This window comes from Emydura macquarii, unplaced genomic scaffold (genome assembly GCF_026122565.2).
Source record: "Emydura macquarii macquarii isolate MOO-44397 ecotype Brisbane River unplaced genomic scaffold, CSIRO-AGI_Emac_v2 contig_1043, whole genome shotgun sequence".
Taxonomy (NCBI): Eukaryota; Metazoa; Chordata; order Testudines; family Chelidae; genus Emydura; species Emydura macquarii.
The window spans coordinates 119,722-142,220 of record NW_027131180.1 but is presented as its reverse complement, the minus strand read 5'-3'; the positions used below and the strand labels follow the sequence as shown (position 1 = coordinate 142,220).

At 39.6% G+C, this 22,499-nt stretch overlaps 1 protein-coding gene across 3 annotated transcripts in view; it reads left to right on the top strand.

The window, feature by feature from the left end:
- The window catches only part of MAP3K15 (mitogen-activated protein kinase kinase kinase 15), a 169,596-nt gene that overhangs the window by 95,167 nt on the left and 51,930 nt on the right, over positions 1-22,499 (top strand). For all 3 annotated transcript variants that reach the window (XM_067544996.1, XM_067544997.1, XM_067544998.1), the window contains 7 exons: positions 11,224-11,394; positions 12,724-12,836; positions 13,855-14,014; positions 14,666-14,816; positions 15,258-15,365; positions 17,242-17,291; positions 22,370-22,465. In XM_067544996.1, the coding sequence (XP_067401097.1) occupies positions 11,224-11,394; positions 12,724-12,836; positions 13,855-14,014; positions 14,666-14,816; positions 15,258-15,365; positions 17,242-17,291; positions 22,370-22,465 (849 nt within the window). The remainder of the gene's footprint in view (positions 1-11,223; positions 11,395-12,723; positions 12,837-13,854; positions 14,015-14,665; positions 14,817-15,257; positions 15,366-17,241; positions 17,292-22,369; positions 22,466-22,499) is intronic.

Below are 22,499 nucleotides of genomic sequence, written 5' to 3'. Positions count from 1 at the left end.
ACATGTGCAGTAGAGTTTATCCATTAATCATGTTTATTACGGTAGCGCCTTAGGGCCAGCCAAGAATGGGCCTCGATGTGCTAGGTGCTGTGTAAACACATAGTAATACACAGTCCCTGCTTACAGTCTAAATAGACAGCACAGATACAGGATGGATATACAAGCAGAATGAACAGTGGAATGGCAGAAAATGTCACGTTTTCTACCATTTATTTTATTTATTCATTCATTTATTGATTGTGGTTTAGTTTGGAGAGAATAAGCTAAAGGGAAGGAAGAAGGACATTGAAAAGAAGGGAACTGAGGGGGAAAGGACAAGAGAGGAGGGTAAAGGGAGAATGTGTGGAGTGAATCTAAGGTGAGGAGAGTGGGGGTATATCTACACTTTGAGCTGAAGATGTCAATTCCAGCTCAAGGATACATACCTGTCTGTGTTAGCTGTGATCAAGCAAGCTCACTAGCTTGATAGAGCAAAAGCTTGAACAGTGGGAGGGTCTAACTGCCCCGACTATGTTCCCATCTGACCCATTGGCTCCTACTGCTCATGTTACTGTGGCTATACTCAGGCCTGGTCTACGCTGCTGGCAAAATTTGGCGGCAGTCGATGGGAGTCACGCAAGCTACGCAGAGTAGCTTGCATAACTCCCGTCGACTTCGACCCGTCTGTTTAGCGTGCTGTCCCCGCTGCACTGCGCTGACGGGAAATGCATACCCGTCGACGCAGCGCTACACTTTTTGGGGAGGTGTTTTTATTAAATCCACCTCTGGATCGATAGAGCGTGTCTTCACTGCCGCTCAATTGAACTGGAAAAATCGATCTGGTGGCGGCGAATTTGCCACTGTCAATGTAGACATAGCCTCAGTCATAGCTACCACAGTTGTGTCTCCTCAAGCTGGAAAGCTGTGTCACCTCCAGCTTGAAGTGTAGACCCACCTTGGGAGGGAACTGGGGGCAGGGAGTTGGAGTGAGCAGCACAGGGCAGAGTTTGTTTGATTTGTTATTAGTTATTTGTACTATTTATTATGATTAATGATTAGTTATTAGTTGTATGATTAGTTATTGTATGATTAGTTATATTAGTGCCACTAAATCTCTTGCATATTTCTGAAGACATTGATGAAGTTGATGAGCTCTGTCAAAAACGCATGCAAAATGATCTGGTCCTGCACCTGCTCATCTCATTAACATATGCTGCACTGAGTCACCAGTCTGATCCAGTATGGTATTCTTATGTTCTTTTGGAAATAATTAGGAAACATATTATGGTAAACCGTTTCCTAGAAATGAACAACTAGTGTTCCATCAGCAGGAATGCAAAAATTAATCTCTCCTGTTTATAGATTTCTGGTTCAATTGAAGAGTAATCTTTTTTAAATTACTTCCCTTCAGCAATTTGCAAAATGTTTTAGCTGCTTGATGTGAATGCACTGTTTGGACTTGAAAATATTTTTAGACCAGGTCTATTCACATATCTGGTCATCTTAAAAACTTAATTGTTAACTACCTTTTCTACAGACTGTTTGTGTGTTAACTTTGTTTTTTATTCCTGTTCTATTGAATTTTGTTAGTATTCACAAGAATACAGAATGGTAAAGTTACGCCTAAAATATTGATTCTTGCCTTGCCAAACATTACCCATAATCTACAATAAAGTGTTGCAGGAACAACAATCATAATTAATAACAGAATAACTGATTGTAGGAACTAGAGCACACCGAATGTCAGACACTGCTGAATCTAATCCTTAACCAGTATTTCAGATCAATTATACCACTGTTCTAATTCTAATGAGCAGAAAATCTCATTCATTTATTTCCTCTTGCTTTGCTTTAATTAAGATATTGTTTGCAGTTAATTTCATTTAGTCTTTTCAGTTAGATGGTTGAGCTGTGTTACAGAGAGCTAAAGTTATGGCAGTCAAACTAGGAACTTGGACTCTCCAAATTATCTGGAGACAGGGCAGAGAATTGCATACACATTTATGGCACTATAATAAGTAATAGATGATGATAATTCCTCAAGCACAGGTCCTGTGGTAGGATAGTTGTCTGTCCCACTGGTCTCAACATGGACTCAACTTTGGAGCATAGAGCATGTATTACGAGGGATTCTTCTCTTTGTTTCATCTTATTTAATGTAAGGTCAGTGGCTAATAAAGTTTCTAATAACTGTGATGTAATTAAAAACAGATTTGAATTTCATATTTCTCTAAGGGAGAATGCCCGGCAAATGGCTGTAAAATGAATTGGTCATGATCTGGCATGATATTTTAACCACATTTTGTCCTCTGCCACCAATACAATGGTTCCTAAGTATCTTCCCACTATACGTCATCATGTGTCTGCCTCAGACTGAAATTGTTTGCAGAAATTCACCCAAAATGGTTCCGGCATCTCAGAGAACAAGGTTAGGAAAAAACTGTTTCTTTTGCCCATGTTAAAAAATTCGGTTGACCTTTTATTTGAAAAGCTCTAGCACTTCCATGCTCTAGAGCAGGGACTTGAAATTTGGCAGGTGATCTTTGTATCAGGAATGTGCCTTTCCCTTTCCATGAAATACCACACAAATTTGGTCAATTTATAAGCTTTAGAAAAATCGCAGTTTGCACATGCTCAGTAGAGACATCTTAGGTTTTAGCAGCTAAATTCCCCAAAGATTCCATCCACTCTGGGCATGCTGGAGGCTGGGACTGAATAGGACTGTCCCTGCAATTGCAAGTCTTTGTGGCTGTAGGCTGTGCTGAATCTGGGCACCTGAACGGAGGCATTGGAGATTCTGTCTTCTGTGCTGTAAGTGCAGTGCAGAGAAGAGAAGGACTGAACCTGCTAGGGGGGAGTAGGCTGAAACAAGGTTGATGGAAAAATGGAACTGAATGCTGTCAAAGGAAAGAGGGAAACTGGGGTCTGGTCTTCACTAAAAAGTTAGGTCAACCCAGTTATGTTGCTCAGGGGTGTGAAAAATCCACATCCCTGAGCTATGTCATTAAGCTGACCTAACCGTCGGTGTAGACAGTGCTAGGTCGATGGAAGAATTCTTCTGTCAGCCTAGCTACCATCTCTTGGGGAGGTGGATTAACTACAGTGATGGGATAACACTTCCCATCGCTGTAGTGAATATCTAAACTGAAGTGCTACAATGATGCAGCTGCAACTGTGCTGCTCTAGTGTTTTAAATGTAGACATAGCCTGAGAAATGAGTGGAAGGGAATGGATATCAGATTAAGGAATGGGACTGAGTGAATAAAGAGACTGGGGATTGAGAATCAGCAGGGTGGGAGATGAGAGTGGATGTGAGATTGGATGAGGAGTCCAGGAAGGGAGATTGGGACAGGGAATTTGGGAGGGAATGGGATGGGGGTTAACTACAGGCCAGGGTGGCGCTTTAATTTGCCTCTCATTAGATGGTTTAATGCTAAGAGAATAATCAAATGGCACATTAGATTGGCCTTTTGTTGTTTTACTTGCTACAGTAGCTTGTGTGGCTATTAACAAAGTCTAAATTTTCATTGAGAGCTAGAATTTTAACATTATGGCTGGCCAATGACTGACACTTCATGCTCCCCTTAGGACATTTAAAGTTTAGTAACCTCAAACAACAAGATTTTGATCAACTAAAAATTATTTAATTAATATTTTGAAGAGGTCCTTGTAGACTAAACCAGGGCAGTCCAAATATTGCTCAAGTGATAGCTGCATTGGCAGATTGCCCAGAACCCAAGGATTACATCTGATTCTTCATCTACCTTAAGGCCGAATTCAGCCCTCACATAAGGCCTGGGGTGTAGATACTACAGCTCCTACTATTCAACATTCTGGTGTGTGTGTGGTTTTTGTTGTTGTTGTTGTTGGGCTTTTTTTTTTTTTTTTTTAAATCCCCCAAGCAGTTCCATCTTCACTCTCATTAAAGATGAGGGAGGCTGCGATCAACACTGGCTATTAACAATGTACTAGAATGCAAAGAGCAAGCTATTAACAAGTGATGGGAATAACACTATGCAAGGGATTCATTAGTAAATAACTAGTTATTACTGATAATGATAGCCGTAGGAAATTATTCTCTTTGAAAAGCAATAAGTGTTTTAAAATGTGGTTCTTCTATAAAAATGGCATCATGGGGGTTTGTGGTTTATTATATGTCAATAATTTGCCTCTAACATTTGCAGAATTTCAAGAAAAAATGTTTTTTTCCTAACTGGAGCCCTGCAAATTCAATCTACAATCTGAAAGTCAATCTGAGTTCTTATCACCTTGTGCATTATCACCAGTATCTGCAGGCCAAATTATGTCTGTATTGTCACATTTATAACCGAATTAGCCTTCAGTGGGATCAGTACCGTGTTTTGAGTGAAAATGCATGTGGAATACCACAAAATTATCTGCTGTAAATGACTCTAGGCCTATTTCTTGCTGTAGATTTTAATATACTTAGTGTTACTTTGGATTATCAATCAGTATTTGTGAACTGTGCATATCTGGTATAGACTAACTGAGATGCAATAAATATTGTAATGCTCTGATGCCATTTTTTCAGCAGTCAGCAGACTACATCCACATTTTAAGACTGCTTTGATATACATATTTATTTAATTTAATTTTTTTATTAGTGCAAGTAAGTGTTCCATGGTGTATTAAGTCACAGTAAACAGTAAATGCTGCTTTTGAACCACTAATTACTTTATGAATAGTTATATTTATAGTTATTATGGATTAGACTGCCTCATGTTCTCATTACTCTGCAATATGACACTGAGGTCGTGTTTATAAATGATAACATGCACAGTACACTGTTGATGACAGCTGATTCAAGGCTGAAATCATCAGTCTGAACAAAATACTGGCTTGTATGGATGCAGTGAAAACCTGGTCAATCTAACTGCCAGCCTTGATCTGTGAGGGAAAGAAAATTTTGTTACCCTTCCACTGATATCCAGTACATCTTTTTTGATGACCAGAATGGCAGATAGTAATTCCAGTCTGCTGGGGATAGCAAAGATGGAGAAAATATTTTATGTTCTATATGAGTAGACAAATAGAGAAAAGACTAAATTAAAGAGAGAGGAAACCAAAGTGGTCCCCCGTTAGCAACTTTTGTTTTGTTTGAATAATGGCCCTTCTAATCTCTCTCTTTCAGAATACATAGTATTATAATTACCTGCCTAGTCATGGTGTAAAAAACAGAAGGCATAGAGGGGAAATATCAACAAAGGTCCAGACCAAATCCAGTTACATACCAGTTGTTTACAAATTGGCAAATACTTCAACTGGCCTAATCCCAGATGGCCAAATCTTGGCCCCCTTGAAGGTAACGACAAGAATGTGGCTCATGCTGTGTAGCTCTGGCTTGTTAATCATGCTGGTGTTCGAAAGGGGGTGAAACCGGACTGGAAATGATGAAGGAGGCTGTTTGTGGATATATGGTTAGAGTGATGACAGCATAGTCACCAGCAAGAAATAAAGAATACAGGGAAGGGTTTATGTGAGGGCATAAAAGAAATATAGTCGTGTACGCTGAGTGGTGTGCTTGTTGCTGTGATACAGAGGACAGGGTGGTAAATGTGAAGGAACTGGCATGAAGATGATGCCTTGGGTGGGTTTCTAGAAGCTGAAGGGAAGTGGGAATTGAGAGGTTAAGTTGTAAGAGGATCATGTTCTTGTGGATGGTGATTATCCTTTATGAAAAAAATCAGCAAATTACTTAGGAGGAAAGCTTAAAGGTAAAGATCAGGAGGACAATAGCAGAAAGTTACGGGGACTCCAGCCAACAGGAAATATCAGTTGTCAACAAGTGAATGAAGCAAGCAGCAACAGAGTGGGTGAGTAGTTTCTGACAATCCTGGGGTGTCTGGTGATAGTGGTGATGAGCTGGATAGAGTGCAGCAGGGCTGATGTAGTAGAAATGCATGGAGGCTGTAAAGGTGTGTTGCTGCTGTGGAAGCTTCCTGGGGAGGGATGGAACATGCTACTGAAATCCAGTGTCTCCATTAGCCCAGTTCATCTCTGCATTCCCCCTCACTGTGACTGCTGGAGCTGGAGTCAAAGCTGTCCATAAGTCCCCAGCTGGAGTTATCGTGCTCTGGCTACCTCCCAATGGCATGTGGTCCCTTGAGAATTGTTACAAGTTGGCACAAGTTAAAAGTTGTTCCCAGTCTGGTCTAACTTGTGCCATTGCTGGAGCGGGCCAGTATGCTCTTGTTTGACTGTATATTATGTGTTTTGACTGTATATTATGATAATGTTACGTAAGGAAGATCAGCTTTACTGTATGCTGGCTTTTCTGTAGACCAGATTAATTGCCCACTTGATAAGTGACTGGCATTTGAATGCCCTGACACATGTTCCTTGTAATGGTCTTACTCAAAACATGATTCTGGACATGCAAATAGCAGTTACCAAGGGACACGGTCCTGCAAACACTTATGTACATGCTTAGCTGTAAGGCCCCTTGGCTTCAGTAGTACTGTTTGTGTACATAAAGTTTTATGCATGAGTGCATGTGTTTGCAGGATGAAGGCCTGAATGATAGCTATTGGCACACATGTACGTTTGCTGACCCGTTCCTGCAGACAGGCCAATCCTAGTTAATTTAGTTTTACACTCAGAGGATTGAAAAGTTGTTTTGTTTGATGTTGATGTGATGGACATGAATGCTGATTTCACCAAAAAAAAAAAAAAAAGTCTAAAATAGCCTCATTTGTTTCCATATTATTACGAGAAGGAAAATGTGTAAAAAATACTATGATCTGGTTTTCTGCTAAAACTTTCTTTGGAGTTCTGGGATTGAACTTTATCACCTTGAAATTTGATTGTTGATAGGAAAAGCCCACTTAATGCAAATTGCTTATATGCATTATTTTAAATGATTAAGAATAAATCTTACCTTTTATTGCACTGGTACTCCAGAGGGAGGAAGATAGGGAGCAACAGCTGTTATCTGAATTCAAGCAGCCAAGAGTATGGTAGGAAGTACACTTGATTAACATGCATGAACTTGATCCATTGAAAAGGATGACTGTTTAGTCCCCAAATTAACTAGCACATATGCTGCTAGCAGCAGCAACTGTATTTCACAGCAGCTTGGCAAAGCAGCAGTAAAATACACACCATAATGCATTGTGATGGCCTGTTATATGGAATTTTGCTTCTGCCAGTAGGATTTCTTATGCAGTGGATGTGCTTGCCTTGGTCAATTTATCCTTCCTGTACTAACTTACTCATACCAGGAAAATATTTCATGCTTTTTGTTAGCTCTGTTGGGACATAATAGCGTACTATACTTTAACTCTGCTGCTCTTCCTTCTGCTGTTAAGACTCTGGGTGAAAAACATGTTCAGACAGTTGATGCTGGGGCAAGGTCATGTTAAATGGAATTACCATTTAAAAAAACCCCAAAAACAAATAGAGCCAATTCAGTTGCTGTATTGACAGCACCAGATCCTGAAATATATTTTTAGATCTTGTCAGCCATTTGTTTATCATAGTGATGAATATGATATAAATAGCTAGATAAATATGAATCCTCTATCTACAGAATAGGTGCAGTAGAGAACAGTGGCATGCTACCTGTAAGACTAAGAGATTGGTTCAGTTTTCCATCCCATTCGTGCCTTGGCTTCTCAACTGAGATTGCCTTACAGGGTGATAGTTTATTCCCAAGACTGATGGAGACATAGGTGCTTATCCCATTGTGATGTTCCCCTCTGCAATCTGGACTGGTATATCGCTGTGTCACCCAAATCCCCCACTCCTGGAGCACATCTCACTCTGCTTTGTTGTGTGAACCCCCTCTCCTGGGCTGCTCACGCACAGCCACCAGCAAGCAAATTGGCCCCCCAATTCAGTGAGTGAGTGCATCTAGCCGGCCACTCATGGAATTATGCAATGGTATGACCCCCAGCCAGTATCCCTAGCCCCAGATGCAACCCTAGGAACTGATGTCTTACAGAGTTCAGTGCTGCCCACTGGACTCCACAAACGTATGTGTTCGTCAATTTATCAAAGAAATTGATATGCACCAGCTCTGTCATTTTAAATGAAGTCTCTACACACACCTCAACCACATGCACTGCTTTAGATAAAATAAACAAATAAATGTATTAAGTACAAAAAGATTTTAAGTGATTATAAGCCAGAGGAAGGCAGGTCAGATTTAATCAAAAGTAAACAAAGGCAAATCGCATTCTAAACTAAGCTTAACCCTTTCAGCAACTTTACAGTCTTAGATAGTTCTCACCACATGCTGGTTGGTTGGCCTCCAACCAGGCTTTCCTCTGGTCAATGCTTCAGTTGCTTCATGTTGTTTGTAGCTGAGTTGTGAGAGACCAAAATGTCCTCCCTTTTCAAATGTCCCTGTGCCCCTTTCTGGGGCCTCACCTCCCCACTTCAGGGTCAGGTGACCAACAGTATTCTTGCATGGTCTTCTCCATCTCCTGAGTCAATGATCATCATCTTATCAAATGCTTAAGCTAATGCATTGTTCCTGGAAGAGCTGGGTTGTTTTATGCCTGCCTTAGTGAGGCGTGAACTACCTCCCTGCTTTTAGTATTTGCCTAAATATGCTTCAAGCCATGTGAGACACACATTTGGGAATATTACATAGCAGAGCTTCAAAACCATACATATGACATTGCAAGAAACATCCTACCATAGCAATAATGTTCAGTATACCATGAGCATTCCAAAAGCACTTTACATGGCATACTTTGCACTAAACAATATACAGTTACACTGTAAGGGTGAACGTGAATGATACACCATCACACCATAAGGGTGTACATGGGGTGTAGTGTGCCACATCCATAGAAACTGAACTCATTTCATATAGGCCACAAGCAATCATCATATAAGAATTACTTTCTCACTACCTACCTTGCACCTAGCATACATTGGGCACATACTGGGATTTAATATCTCTTTAGATGCCTCAGTGAGCAAGTCAAGTACTCAGGTGACTGACTATGGGCATCCAAGTTTGAAAATTTTGGTCTAGGTGACTATAGTTAAGATGAGTTATGCCTGGCTTGATAATGTCTTATATTAATTTAAATACACGCTTAATCGATCTAAAAATAATTTAAATTCACTGTTTTCAATTCCATTAAAAGCCTCTTCCCTCCCCCACCAGGGAACTGAATAACTCATGAGATTCTTAATGAGTTGTGGAGGCTTTTACCCATTCGAATCTGGAGTAGATATTGCATTGATTATTTATATAGGGCCTGATCCTTTGAAGTCAAAGGGAGTCTTTCTGTTGAGTCCAATGGGCACTGGATTAGGCCCATGATGCCCAAAAAGTGTTCAGCATTAGGTAGTGACAGAAAACTATTACCAGCTGTTCAGTAGCCTATCCTACACAAAACAGTCCTTGTGTCCTACAATGTATTGTGTTCGCTTTTTCTTTAAAGTTGTGCTCTTTCATAGATAATTTATATACCTGGCTTAATTGTACTAACATTTCTTAACCTTTTCTCACATCTAGTCATATTTCACCGTTCAGACAGAAGTGAATCAACTTTGGTTTTACAGTACATAGTGGTTTTCATACACTGATATCTGAAAGTACTGTAAGTTACATGCTGGTTGTGTGATGCCTTGAAAAGCAAACGTAGTAGCCATTATTGTGTCAGCAGTAGCTTAAACCATTCTTAAATCCCAATATGTGCTTATTATTGGACCTTGAAGAAACCTGTTTTAGACCCAAAAATTGTCCTTGGCTACGTATATACAACTTTCATTGCATTTATGTAAAAAGGGTAGAATTTGGCCATTATTGCTTAGAGAATCTGATAATGTAGAACAGGTTTAGTGAGAGAATGTGACCCTCTTTTTAATTTTTTACCTTTATAAAGTTCCAACGAGTCCTTTAACTTTCATCTGGATACCCATTAGAAATGGTCAGAAAGAAGTTTAGTTGAACATTCACGCTGAAGAAACCATGCACTCTTTTCAAACTCTCTGATACTTGCCACTGAACAAGTTACGATATGCCCCCAGCATCACAGGGAGTACAAAATGTAGAAAACTAGTTACAAATCTGGATATCCATATTATACTTTTTCTTGCATTTCTCAGACATGGAAGAACACTTTTGGCTGTAGATAGAGTTTATTATAGGTCCTTTTCCATCTGCTGGTTACCCAAAGAATTGAGCTGCTTTACTGGAGATTAAATCCTTTCAGTGGAATAAATTTCTAAAATTACCAGAAGCAGCTATATGCCACTGGCATTACTGATAAAATAAGCATAGCAGTTCTTAAGCATAATTCTGTTTCTGTATACCTAGATATTAGGGATCGGGAAATCATAAGCCGATCTTGAAAATGGGTTGGTAAAATCTTTTAATCAAATGCCTTTAAGTGGATTTTAAGTTCTAAAACCATGCTTGCTTTTCACTTGCAAATAATTTTTTTTTCTGGTCACACGCACGTGCCTTCTTGATGTAAATAGTGAAAGTGAGTTTTAAATTTGCTGAAAACTACAAGGTAAATCTAGGTTTATTTAGGCAGGAATTCTGAAGTTCTATTAATACAGATTTTAAGAGTATATAATATTTTACTAACTGGATATTTCTTATGACTACGAATGTTACATATTTTTAATTAGAAGCTGATTATAGTTGTTAATTTTTAGATCTTTTACACTTTTTATCTCCTGCTTCCACAAATTAATCAAGGAATAAAAGTAGTTCAGTTCAGGACTATTTCCCTCAATAGCCATTTTCCCAAAGGCTGTATGTTGATCTCCCTCACCTTTTTGGACAAAGAGAGATCAACTTGGTTCCCCCCCCCCACGTCACCCCCACACACAGACTGTCAGTATCACCACAGGACTGGTTGGTGGTGGTCACTTCAGAACTATGGGCCCATCCCTGTAAACACCGCTGTTTATAGTGCAGTGGGTAGTCCCATTGACTACCATGGAAATGTGACTATCACCCTGTAGTAAGTGTTGTGGGGACTGAGCCCCATGTAAACTGCTTGTTTCCCCCCCCATAGCATGCCCAACACCTTCATGGATGGAAGAACCAGGTGAGAGATGGAGAATTTTTAATAGACCTGAATAGAGTGGACTTTATTCAATTCTTAGATTTAACACATAGTGCCTCTATGACAGTAAAGTTTTATTTCTACAAACCAATACATGAATACATTTCAGTGGAATTATAGCAAAAACTAAATCTACTGTGTATCTCAAACTTATTGATGTCATTTTCTGCATTGATTTTAGAAGGAACAATACAGGTGACAGAGAGAAGGCATTACACGTGATGCTTCAAGTCCTGCAGACCTGTGATCAACCTGCTCCAGATATGTTCTGCCTGTGTGGGAGAATCTACAAGGACGTATTCCTTGATTCTGACTATAAAGATACCAGTAGCCGAGACAGTGCCATTGAATGGTAACAGAAAAAACAAACCCATTTAACAGCATTTTCAAAGTTTTACATCTGGCTATGAAAAAAGAGAGCTGAATTTATCTAAACAAGGCTATGCTAAATTATAAGGCTAAATTCCAAGGTCTTCACTTGCTCACAGTCCTTATTTAAGTAAACTCTTATTGAAGTAAAATTCATAATTAATTTAGTAAGAACTGAGAAAGCTTTGAGTAAGGACCTCCATTTTGGCCAACTGTATCTGTTAGCTTTTTTGGTTTCTTTTTAAGGCTAACAAATTCCTGATCCGTTGCTCCTCCCTGCATATTAGTGTGAGCTGGAAATGCTGTACAAACAGCATATTCAGGGTGAAATTAACCTCTGTGCAGACACCACACAAGACCTAGAACTTTTTACATCCCAAGGCGCAAGTGAGATGCAGGTAGTATATAGACTTCGTGCTGGCCTTCTGCACAGGGATGAATTCCATCCTCAGTCCCATTGTGGGGGGGGGGGTGCTGGGAAAGGAAATGGCTCATGTTGCTCAATAGCAAGTTGTCCAATGAGTTTAAGGAGCTGCATTGATAAACTCCATAATAAAGGCCTTTAATGCTGTCATGCATACATGTACATACATAGAGATGCATCTATTTAAGCCACATATTGTATAGTCATTATTCAAACCCCTGCAGATTACAGTAATGTTAATGGTGTGTTTTCTGGATCATTACTGTAAAATACTATAATTTTTTTTCAAAAGGGATGTCTCAAGTATGAGTAATACTGTAGTATGTGCAAGAAATAATTAACCCCCAGGATGTAAATGTGTCTCTCCTGAAATTAAATAAATGCACAATAACAATTGGCCATAGATAATTAAGTGAAGTTCATGAGAGTTTTGCTATTAAGGAACAGGAATTTGGGATATAGAGACACAAGGTAACAAAACAGGTGTAGCTCACAGCCGTTTATGTAAAATTCTCACTAAGAAAGAACATCGTGCTGCATTTTCCTTGGTATTGCTATATCACCAATGGAATCTGTTGCATTAAAGGTGTGTTTTTTTTTTTTTTAAATAACTAATTCAGATTTTCCTTCCTCCAAATTATGCAGATTGGTGGGACACAAAATTGTATGCAGATGCTGTCCTCTCCTCTCTTCTCTGATGACAAGTTAAATCATGCTCTCTAAAGCACTTCCTTTTAAGGGTGGTGTGGGTACAAAGCAATGAAAATGTTACACAGTCTCTAAAAATACTTTCTTCACAGTGGGCTACAAGCCTGAAGCACTTTTTTCACAACTGTTTTGTGTTTAAGGAACAGTAAGATGTGAGCTGTAGATACTTTGTCTCTGCAGGTACCGCAAAGGATTTGAACTCCAGTCAACTCTGTATTCTGGAATTAATCTTGCAGTTTTGCTGATTGTTGCAGGACAGCAGTTTGAAACCTCTATAGAACTAAGAAAAATAGGTAATCAAGGATTTTGTGTTCTCCTTAATAAAGAGCAATTTTATTTTATTTTGCGGAGTGGGCTATGCCAGTACAAAAGGGGCCACAGAACAGGCATAAATCTGGCCCAGGGAACAGATCCCAGATATGAGGGGCCCCTAATTGCTGCAGAGACAGCTCTATGCCACCACTTCAGGTGCCCTGGGAACTGGGGGGGATTAGAGCACAGAGCATAGGTGGAGGGAGGTAATATGGGCAGGTCTGGAGCTGTGGCCCAACTATTCTGCACTATTGCAGTGGTTCAGAGTTGCCAATGCAACAGAGGTGCAAGTTAAGGGGTGCTGAGGGCTATTGTGGTGACTGAATCAGGGAAACTCCTTGTACCAATGCAGAGAGGAATCTGGCTCAAAATTTGGTTCATCCCATTACAGAGGTAGGAGCCAGTTGCCCAACTCAGATTCAAATTTCCCCAAAGTTTAGCAGCTCAATTGAAACCCATCCCTGGTATAGATAGATCTATAAAATAAAATTTTTATATTACAGATTCAGTTGCTTTCTAGAAAGGTAATAGCCAAAAATCAAAGTCCTACATCTGGAATCAGATCCTCAGCTCCACCAGAGCAGCCCTTTCTGCAGTGAAGAAGGTCAGGGAGATGCAAAAGTGGCTTTAAACCACTTTTACACCTCAGTCCTGGGACCAGTCTGCACCAGCCCCTGACCTAAGGACTGTTCCAGCAGATCTCTAGGCCCGAGGGACACCAAGATACATTCCCTACAGTGGGAGCCAGGAGGAAGGTAGAATAAGAGTTCCTACACAAAGGGAATCCTTTACTGGACAGTTGTGCCAGGTTTAAGGCTGCATTTTGTCATTACAGCTGCACACAGTAGTCTTAATGGGGGTCAAGCATCTGGAGTAAATGTTCCCCCATTCTTCCATTACTGATGATTCCATCTCGGAATTATCATTGTTCTAGTGATAACGTAATGTGCAAACATTTCATTTAAAATTGAAGCTTTCTTTTCAAATGCAATTTCCAAGGTGTACGGCTGAACAGTTTGTTGGGAAGAAAAGGAAGCATGGAAAAAATGAACAATTACTGGGATGTGGGACAGTTCTTCAGTGTGAGCATGCTGGCCAGTGACATTGGTAAGGCAGTGCAAGCAGCAGAGAAACTGTTTAAACTGAAGCCTCCAATTTGGTAAGTAGCATGTGCTATCATTAAAGGCAAATATTGTCTGGGTCACAAGCTCTGTCTTTTGGGATTTTTATAACTAGACTGGACAACATACTAGAAAATATCCAATGGAACAATCCTTTACGGACAACTGGATGAACTAGATGGCTTAATAAGTTTCTAAATCTCAAATTTTTGCAATTCCGTGATCTGAACTTGATTCTTTATTGTGGTTTCTTTCTGGTAGAAAATAATATTATCTATTAGAGAGAGAGCTGGTTTTAGATTCACATGAAACGTGTACAGTAAGGGGAAGAGGGTGGCAGAGATGGCTTAGACTGAAGTAGAATTCTCTTCTAAGTAGTGATAGGAACAACCCGTTCTGCCCCCCATGTGGTCAGTACATTGGCATTATGACATAGGGATCCAGGTAACCATGTACTTCTGAAGTCAGATGTGCATAAAAGCACACTATAGACTCATGCCTAAGCTTGATATCAGGCCTATAAATCAGTAAAATCAACACAGTCATATTTAAATGAGAGTATCTTATAGAATACATTTAATTTTGCTTGAAATTATATTTGAGCTACTAACTTATTGAAAAGCTATGGGAGGAGAGTGGAATTCTGATTCTCTCGCTCTCGCTTCCTTGGCTGACTGTATGTGTTTTAGGTACTTGAAGTCATTAGTCCAGAACCTATTGTTAATTCAACGTTTCAAGAAACTCACCATAGAGCATTCTCCCAGACAAGAAAGACTGAACTTCTGGTTAGATATCATTTTTGAGGCAACAAAAGAAACAACGAATGGACTGAGATTTCCAGTAAGATGCCCAAATAGGTTTTATAACATATATTTCTTTCATATATTTTATTTAATATTGGATTGGCAGTAATAGGTATTACATGGCTATAAACACAGGCACTTAAATGCCACAAAATCCTAATTTCCCAGGGTCTTATTCAATGGCATTAACCAAAATCTAGCATTTTCTCAATCTCCCTTGTTTTAGGTAGTCATTTGACTAACCTAAAGTATCCAATGCACTCTGTAAACTACTGTAACAAATACACCACAGTACAAATAAAAATACAGTAATATTGTTTTATTGTAAATAGGAAAAAAATGAATGTTGTAAAATAAAAAAATATATAAGTAGTGTCTAGTTTGAGATTGCTTATTATCCATATATCATTATCCTTTCTGAGATCTTATGGTACAGTCGCTGTTATATTTCATTAAACAAAAGTTTGGGTTTTTTTAGGTTTTAGTGATAGAACCAACTAAGGTCTACCAACCTGCATATGTGTCAATCAACAACGAAGCAGACGAGAGAACTGTGTCTCTGTGGCATGTCTCACCCACTGAAATGGTAAGACAAATGCAAACACATTTCACATAACTAATGATGCTCTGCACTTATTTAGCTCCTTTTTCTCCTGTGGTTCTTGGCACACTTTAAAAACATTTAAGCCTTGCTCCATCTCTGCAGAGTAGCTGAAGTAATACTTCCATTTTACAGATAGGGAAATTGAGATACTATAGAGAAGGTGAAATGACTTGCAGATCTGGGATTATTCAGTGCTGGATCTCAGATTAGAACTCAGGAGTTTTTGACTCTCAGTCGTGGGCTTGTTTCAGTAGAACATGCTCCATAGAAGTCCTTTCAGGTAGTATGACTGATACTGTTATCTTCTTTAATTTTCTTTTTTACATTAGCACATGTGATTTACAGAGAAACAATTCAGAGCTAATGTGCACTGATTATTAGTTGTTACTGATAAGGCATGATAATGTGCATGGCATTGTAGAAATAGTAAAGATTTTCCAAATGTCGGGGACAGCCTGAAAGAAGATACAATGTTGTGAGCCAGTGAAGAATATAGAAGTCAAGAGACAAGCTCTATTGGAATTTGGGGTTGTAGGAGAGGGTGTAGGAGGAGATTTAGGAGAGAGGTTTGTTTCAGACAGTTATGGAGTTGTCCAGATCCTTAAAGGGACAAATAACATTAATCTGATGTGAAAGGAGACTAGAAAGGATCAAAAAGGGGGAGACATTGTTGGAATGGCATGAGGGGAGGACAGCTTTTACAGCTTCAGTGAGGTGATATGTGGAAAAGAAGTATTATAGCCAAAGAGGTTATGATTCAGGTTAAGATTCTGTCATGGGTATTTTTAGTAAAGTCAGTGACAGGTTGTGGGCAATAAACAAGAATTCACAGAAGACGTGACCTGTCTCTGACTGTTACTAAAAATACCCTTGGGGAGGGGGGGAAACAGAGCTGCCGGGGCTTGCAGCTGCTCCAGCCCTGCTTCTCCAGCGGGCTGATGGGCTGATCTGCTGTTTGACTGGGGCTGGCTGGCCAGTCAGCTGTTCAGGGGCAGCCCCAGGCTGACAGATGTTCGTGGGTGGCCCCAGGTTCCAGCCCTGCCCCAGAAGTACCGGAGGTCCCAGAAAGTCACAGAATCCGTGACCCCGCTGACCAAATCTTATTCGTAGTTATGATAGCCAAAGTAAGAGATGACCAAATAATGGATCAAGGGTTTAAATGTTTGTGCTTCCCTGAGATCTAATCAGACCCTGGTATGTGGTATGATTGTACACTATTCCCAGTACAGGCCACTGCATATATGACACACTTTCATCTTACAGAGAAGATTCTCTATGCCCTAACCTATGTCAGCTGGCAACAGTAACCAAGACACCATCCACCAGCTGGGGACAGCTGGAGGGCAGTACTCCTGGTCACACTCTGTCCAACTACTTCTCTTCCTCCAACATACTTTTTGTGCCAGAGCTTCCAGGGGGAGAAAGTTCATAGGAATCAATTACACTAGCTCTATGTCCACTGAAAACAGGAGGTTGCTATTCCTTTGTGCAGCATAAAGGAGAAGAACAGGGCAGTGGATCTGCCTTGTGTGTTTTTTAATATGAAAGATTACTTATGTAGCCCAAAGAGGCACTGTTTGGTAAACTACACGTCAAGCTTCGACTTTCCTTTAAAAACTGAATTTTATACTAGAAGATATGTCTTAGTCCACTGTGATATTTTTTTAAATTGCTTTTCCTCAAGTGACTAAAAATAGCATTTAATATAGGTCCTACATCTACACAAATCTATTCATCATTTCAAATTAAAAAATGCAGTTGTGGCAGTTCTTGTCAAGATCCTATGTATTCCGTGACTTTGTGGTCAAATAACAAGCTGAGTTTACCTATGGTTGATTTAGATCTTTGTTCCTTACAGAAACAGATTCATGAATGGAATTTTACAGCTTCCTCCATTAGGGGAATAAGGTTTGTACGTTTGAAAATAATTAATTATGGTTTCACATTTATGTTTCACTTATGTCAATTGATCATGCTTTATGATTTGAGATAATGAGTTCTGTTTTCATTCCCTGTTAAATCTTTCTTCTGCCTGAACTGCTTCAAAACATTGTGACAGGGAAGAGTCTGTCTTTCCTTAAGTCAAACAGCGCAAGTACGCTTCTGCTGTAAAGAGTCTGACCTAAAATTTGCATGTTCTATTTTGAAAATCAGTATTTTGAACTGTACAGTGCTTACAATTTTTATATTCAGCTATGCCAGGGGTTCCCAAACTTTTAGCCACCACAACCCCATTTTAACTAATTATTTCCTCCCAGGACCCCGACAGCATAGAGGACACCATTTGGCCCTACAAAATGACATCCTCTGCACAGCATGACCTTGTATATATGGTGCGTGTAAAGTCACACTGTGAGGAGGATACCATTTCGTAGAGCAAAATGGCCTCCTCCATGCGTCATGACCTTGCGCGCACACACTATGTGTGAGGTCACGCTGTGCAGAGCAAAATAGCATCCTGTGCACACTAGGGATTGCCACAACCCCATCTGCTGATGGCACAACCTCATTTGGGGTCATCACCACAGTTTAGGAACCACTGCGCTAAACTCACCCTCAGTTGGTGCAATCACACTTCGTTAGTTCCACGTCATTGGATCCAGCTTTCTGGGAAATAAATTGTAGTTTCTTTTACATGGTTGCCCCTTCTGTATTTAAAATCAAGGAGGGGAAAGGGCTGGGAGAGGACAGCTGAAGACATCTCTTGCATTAGGAGACAGCTACAGAGAAATTTTCAGGCTGAAAGAAAGTACAAGTCTCAGATCCAGATAGAAGAACATATTAAAAAAAATACCTGTGATCACATCAGCAAAAGTGATTGCCCAAGCTAGGTATGGAAGCGCCTTAGAGAAGCAAACCAAGGAGTAAACTCCTTTTCTTTTCTCTTCCTGGAATTTCTTGATCAAGAAATAATTAATAATATTGTCCAAAAGCTTCTTCCCTTGGTTCGACAAAGGATTAAATTAAATCCAACTCTAATAATAATAATCCAACTCATAATTTTGCCAGATAGTAGTGAACAGTCAGCCACGTTTTCTAAAACTTTATTTATTTATTTACTTTTTACAAAACTCGGTCGTAGTTTCTTAGGATATCTTATCCTAGTTATCTTAATGTTAGCACAAAACATCAGTCTAAAAAGAAGCTACATTACAGCAAAGAGTTCTAAGTCAAAATCATGGCAGAGTTACAAATAATCTGCCCATACAATGAGCCCTTGAAGATATCACATAAGAACAAATAATTTCATATTTCCTTTCAAGTATAACTAATGAGCTCAAAACAGCACTGCTTTGATTAAATAAAAATTATACTATGTGTTTGGTTCATTGACCATGCAATAAGATACAAGATTCTTCTGCTCAAAATCTACAGTGATTCAAGTTCTCAAAGAGATGAGAGAACAAGCCATGTTTTAAAACCCCAAACTAATACACCATGTTTCCTAACAAATTTTACCCTTTTAGGACTAAATCTTGCTGATCTTATTCAAATGAGTAGGCCCAGTAACAATAGTAGCTTGAGTAAGGTGAGCAGGCTTTGGACTACAAAGACCAAAACTGGCCATACATGTTTCCATATCTTTGATACATACATGTGAGGGATGATCTTGGGTTTAAATTTCTACCCTAAATGAATCCAGTGGGTGAAAATCCACTCTGCTACATCAATGCAACACAAATGGATCTGATCCTGCTGTAGCTGAAGTCAATGGAGGTGCCCCAATGTCACTTGAGAACAGAATTTGACTCTACATTTGAATGAGACTGTATAACTGTAGTTGGTTACTACAGGGCAAATCCTTCTTGAAGCACAGAGACCAAATATAATTCTGTAGTGGCTCTGTGGAAATAAGCCTACCCCTAAGGCTGCTGTGCACCCATTGCTGCAGCCTCGCACTCCTGTGGCTCCTGGCCCCTTCTCCACTCGACTCTGTTGAAGAGCAATGGCTGAGGGAACCACATAGACTTCTCCCTCCTTCCCTAGTGTGTCTTTGCCCTGCCCCTGAAATGTTCAGGTGCAAACAGCCTGCTGAGAGCCTCCACAGAGTTGTTGGAGGCTTGCTGCAAGAATCCACGTGTGTGGAACCTGGATCTGCTGGTCCTTGAGCAATTGCTGCGTCCACACTGCCACCTGATAGCTCTGGCAGAGCCGCGATCGAAGCTGTGAGCCTTGTGTGCCCAAGCACCACTGGATGTGCCACCCACAAAGGACCTGACTGGCAGTGCTTCCAGAATCCCTGGTCGGCTCAGGGGCATTATTTAAGCCTGGAGGGGGCACCGGGAACAGGGAGTTGTCTGTGCAATTAACTGGTTTCTATGACACTCTGCTCCTTTGCATTGCTTTTAGTTCCTGGCATCTGACTTCCTCTGTGACCCTTAGCTTTAGTTCCTGGCTTTGGACTCTGGCTTGACCCTGAGACTTGTCTCCTGGATTCTGATCCCAGCTCTGATCCTCGGTGCTGGTTCCTGGCTCCCGACCCCAGCCCTACCCATTAGGCCTGTCCACCCATGCCCTGACTGTGACACTTGCATTTGAATCCTGCCTACCGGACCTTCAGTACTGCAGAATCACCACTAGTCATTCTGTACTTGTGCCATTGAGATGGGAGTTACCAGCAAGGATATGCCCCTTGTTGCACTGGAGAAATGTTAGGTTATTTTTAGTTGGAACAAGCTTCCAAGACAAATGAAATTATTATTGTTGCTGGTGTCCACTGTTACCAGATAAGGAGTCCCTTAGCTTGCTCATTTTCTAAAACACACATTCATTACTTTACAGTGGGCCTCCTTTGTATTATTAATCATTGCTCAGCATGTTAACTTTAATTAAATAGTGACAAACAATTCATTTGCTTTGGCTTCTTTCTTAATCATTCTTGTGGACTCCAGAATCCTGGGAGGTAAAGTTTTATATGTGATTGAATTGGGTTTGATTTCTTTTAACTTTTGTATTTGTTGATTTTGAGTTATTTTGACCTCTTTGTGCTTTTGAAACTCTTACCAGTTACTTAATATAGACTAGTACTTGTAATCCTAGTTCACACTTTTTGTCAAACGTAATTTCTCTTTATGGTAGCCAGTTAATCTTAAATTCCTGAGTCATTCCTATATAGTTTCTGATATATTTAATAAATTGAAATCATACACGTGGATACTGACTTGTTCCAGCTGTGTATAACCTTTAAAAGTTCACATTGTTTTTTTTTATTCTAGTTTAGTCAGGTACAGATTAATCTGCCTCTTACAATTACTACACCAGAGATTGCTTTATCAAAGCCAAGTTATGCAATGGCATTTGAAATGGAGCATTTTATTTCATTTTTTTTAGAGCAATGGTTCTCAACCTGGGATATGCACAGGTTGTCAGGGGGCACATCGACTCACCTAGGTATTTGCCTAGTTTTACAACAGGCTACATAAAAAGCACTAGCGAAGTCAGTACAAACTAAAATTTCATACAGACAATGACTTGTTTATATTGCTCTATATACTATACACTGAAATGTAAGTACAGTATTTATATTCCAATTGATTTATAATTATATGGTAAAAATGAGAAAGTAAGCAATTTTTCAGTAATAATGTGCTGTGTCATTTGTATTTTTATGTCTGATTTTGTGCGCAAGTAGTTTTAAGTGAGGTGAAACACAGGATAAATGGGGTACAGTAGTCTGGAAAGGTTCAGAGCCACTGTTGTAGAGTAGTAGAGCCCACTGAAAAAAATCAATGTGCCCCCCATGTTACTTTGCCAGAGTGAAATTATTACTAAATATAATTTTAAATATAATTTATAATGAGATAAATTTTTTAAAAATTATAATTTTTCTATGTTTAGGCAGATTTCTTACTTTGTATTTTAGAATGTTGGCACTGAGGTGTGTTACCTTTAAATGTTACAGCAACCCAAAATATTGAGCATTCAATCATTTCATGTTCTCAAATGAGCAATGCTTTTACAAAACAAGGTTCCTTGTATACATAAGTAAAATGCTTGCAAAAATTATGCATGGGAGAAGAAAATATCATTTAGAGTGAATTTTGCTTGGGAGCATAAGGACCATGGAAATTTCCAAATGCAGCTGAACTGTTACAAAGTGGACACATAAAGGACCTCAGCAAAATCTACCCTTAGTTGAACTGGGCTTCATGACAGTTCTGTGCAGTCTAGAGTGGAGGGAGAGTCTGGTAACTGCTCAGAGAAGGGAGGAAGGGGCTTGCAGAGTTTGCATTTATGCAGATCCTATGACTATGGACTCCTATTTGGTGGGGTGCAAAATGCTTTGCAGTCCCTATTCCAATCTAGAAGCTAGTAGCAGCTATGAAGGGACTGTGGGGCTTCCTGACCACTGTGCATGGCTTGAAGATGGATTTCATTTCTCCCAGTTCCTGAATAGTTCCTCAGCACAAAGTCCATTTACTAGGGCTCTGTGCAGGGGTGACCAAAGAAAGGTGATTTTTCTCCATAGGGCCTGGACTCAAGGGAAGGTGTGGTTGTGCATTAATCTGGTCTTTAAAGGGTTCTAAGAAGCGTACACACTAATGTATGTTGCCATTATTTCCTTTTTCCAGGTTTATTGCAAATGTAACGGAAGTATAAATCAAATTTTGTTAACTTAAACAAAGCCGGTCCTGTTATCTACATCTACAAGATGGGCTGTCAAATACTAGGAAATCATACAGGTTCACTAAGAAAGGAAAAAAACCACTTAGGATGAGGTCTTGTCCCTGTCAATGTCAACATTGGTTTTGCCAATGACTTAAATGTGGCCAGGATTTCACCTTCAATTATATGTGACACCAAAGACATTTTATATGTAAAAAGAACAATTACAGCTATTCTTACATTTATGAGAGAATTAATTGTGTCCATGAGAAAAGAAAAGTCTGAAATTAAATACTTCCTAAGACATTAAACATTTTCCTCCTCAGTGCTGCCTAATGGGAACATCTAGAGTAAAACTTTTTTTGATGAACATTTTACAGCATATCCAAGTTTGACGAACGATGTTGTTTTCTTTATGTCCATGACAACTCTGATGACTTTCAAATCTACTTTTCCACAGAGGGCCAGTGTAGTAGGTGAGTTCATTTTATCTCTAGTAAAACTTCTATG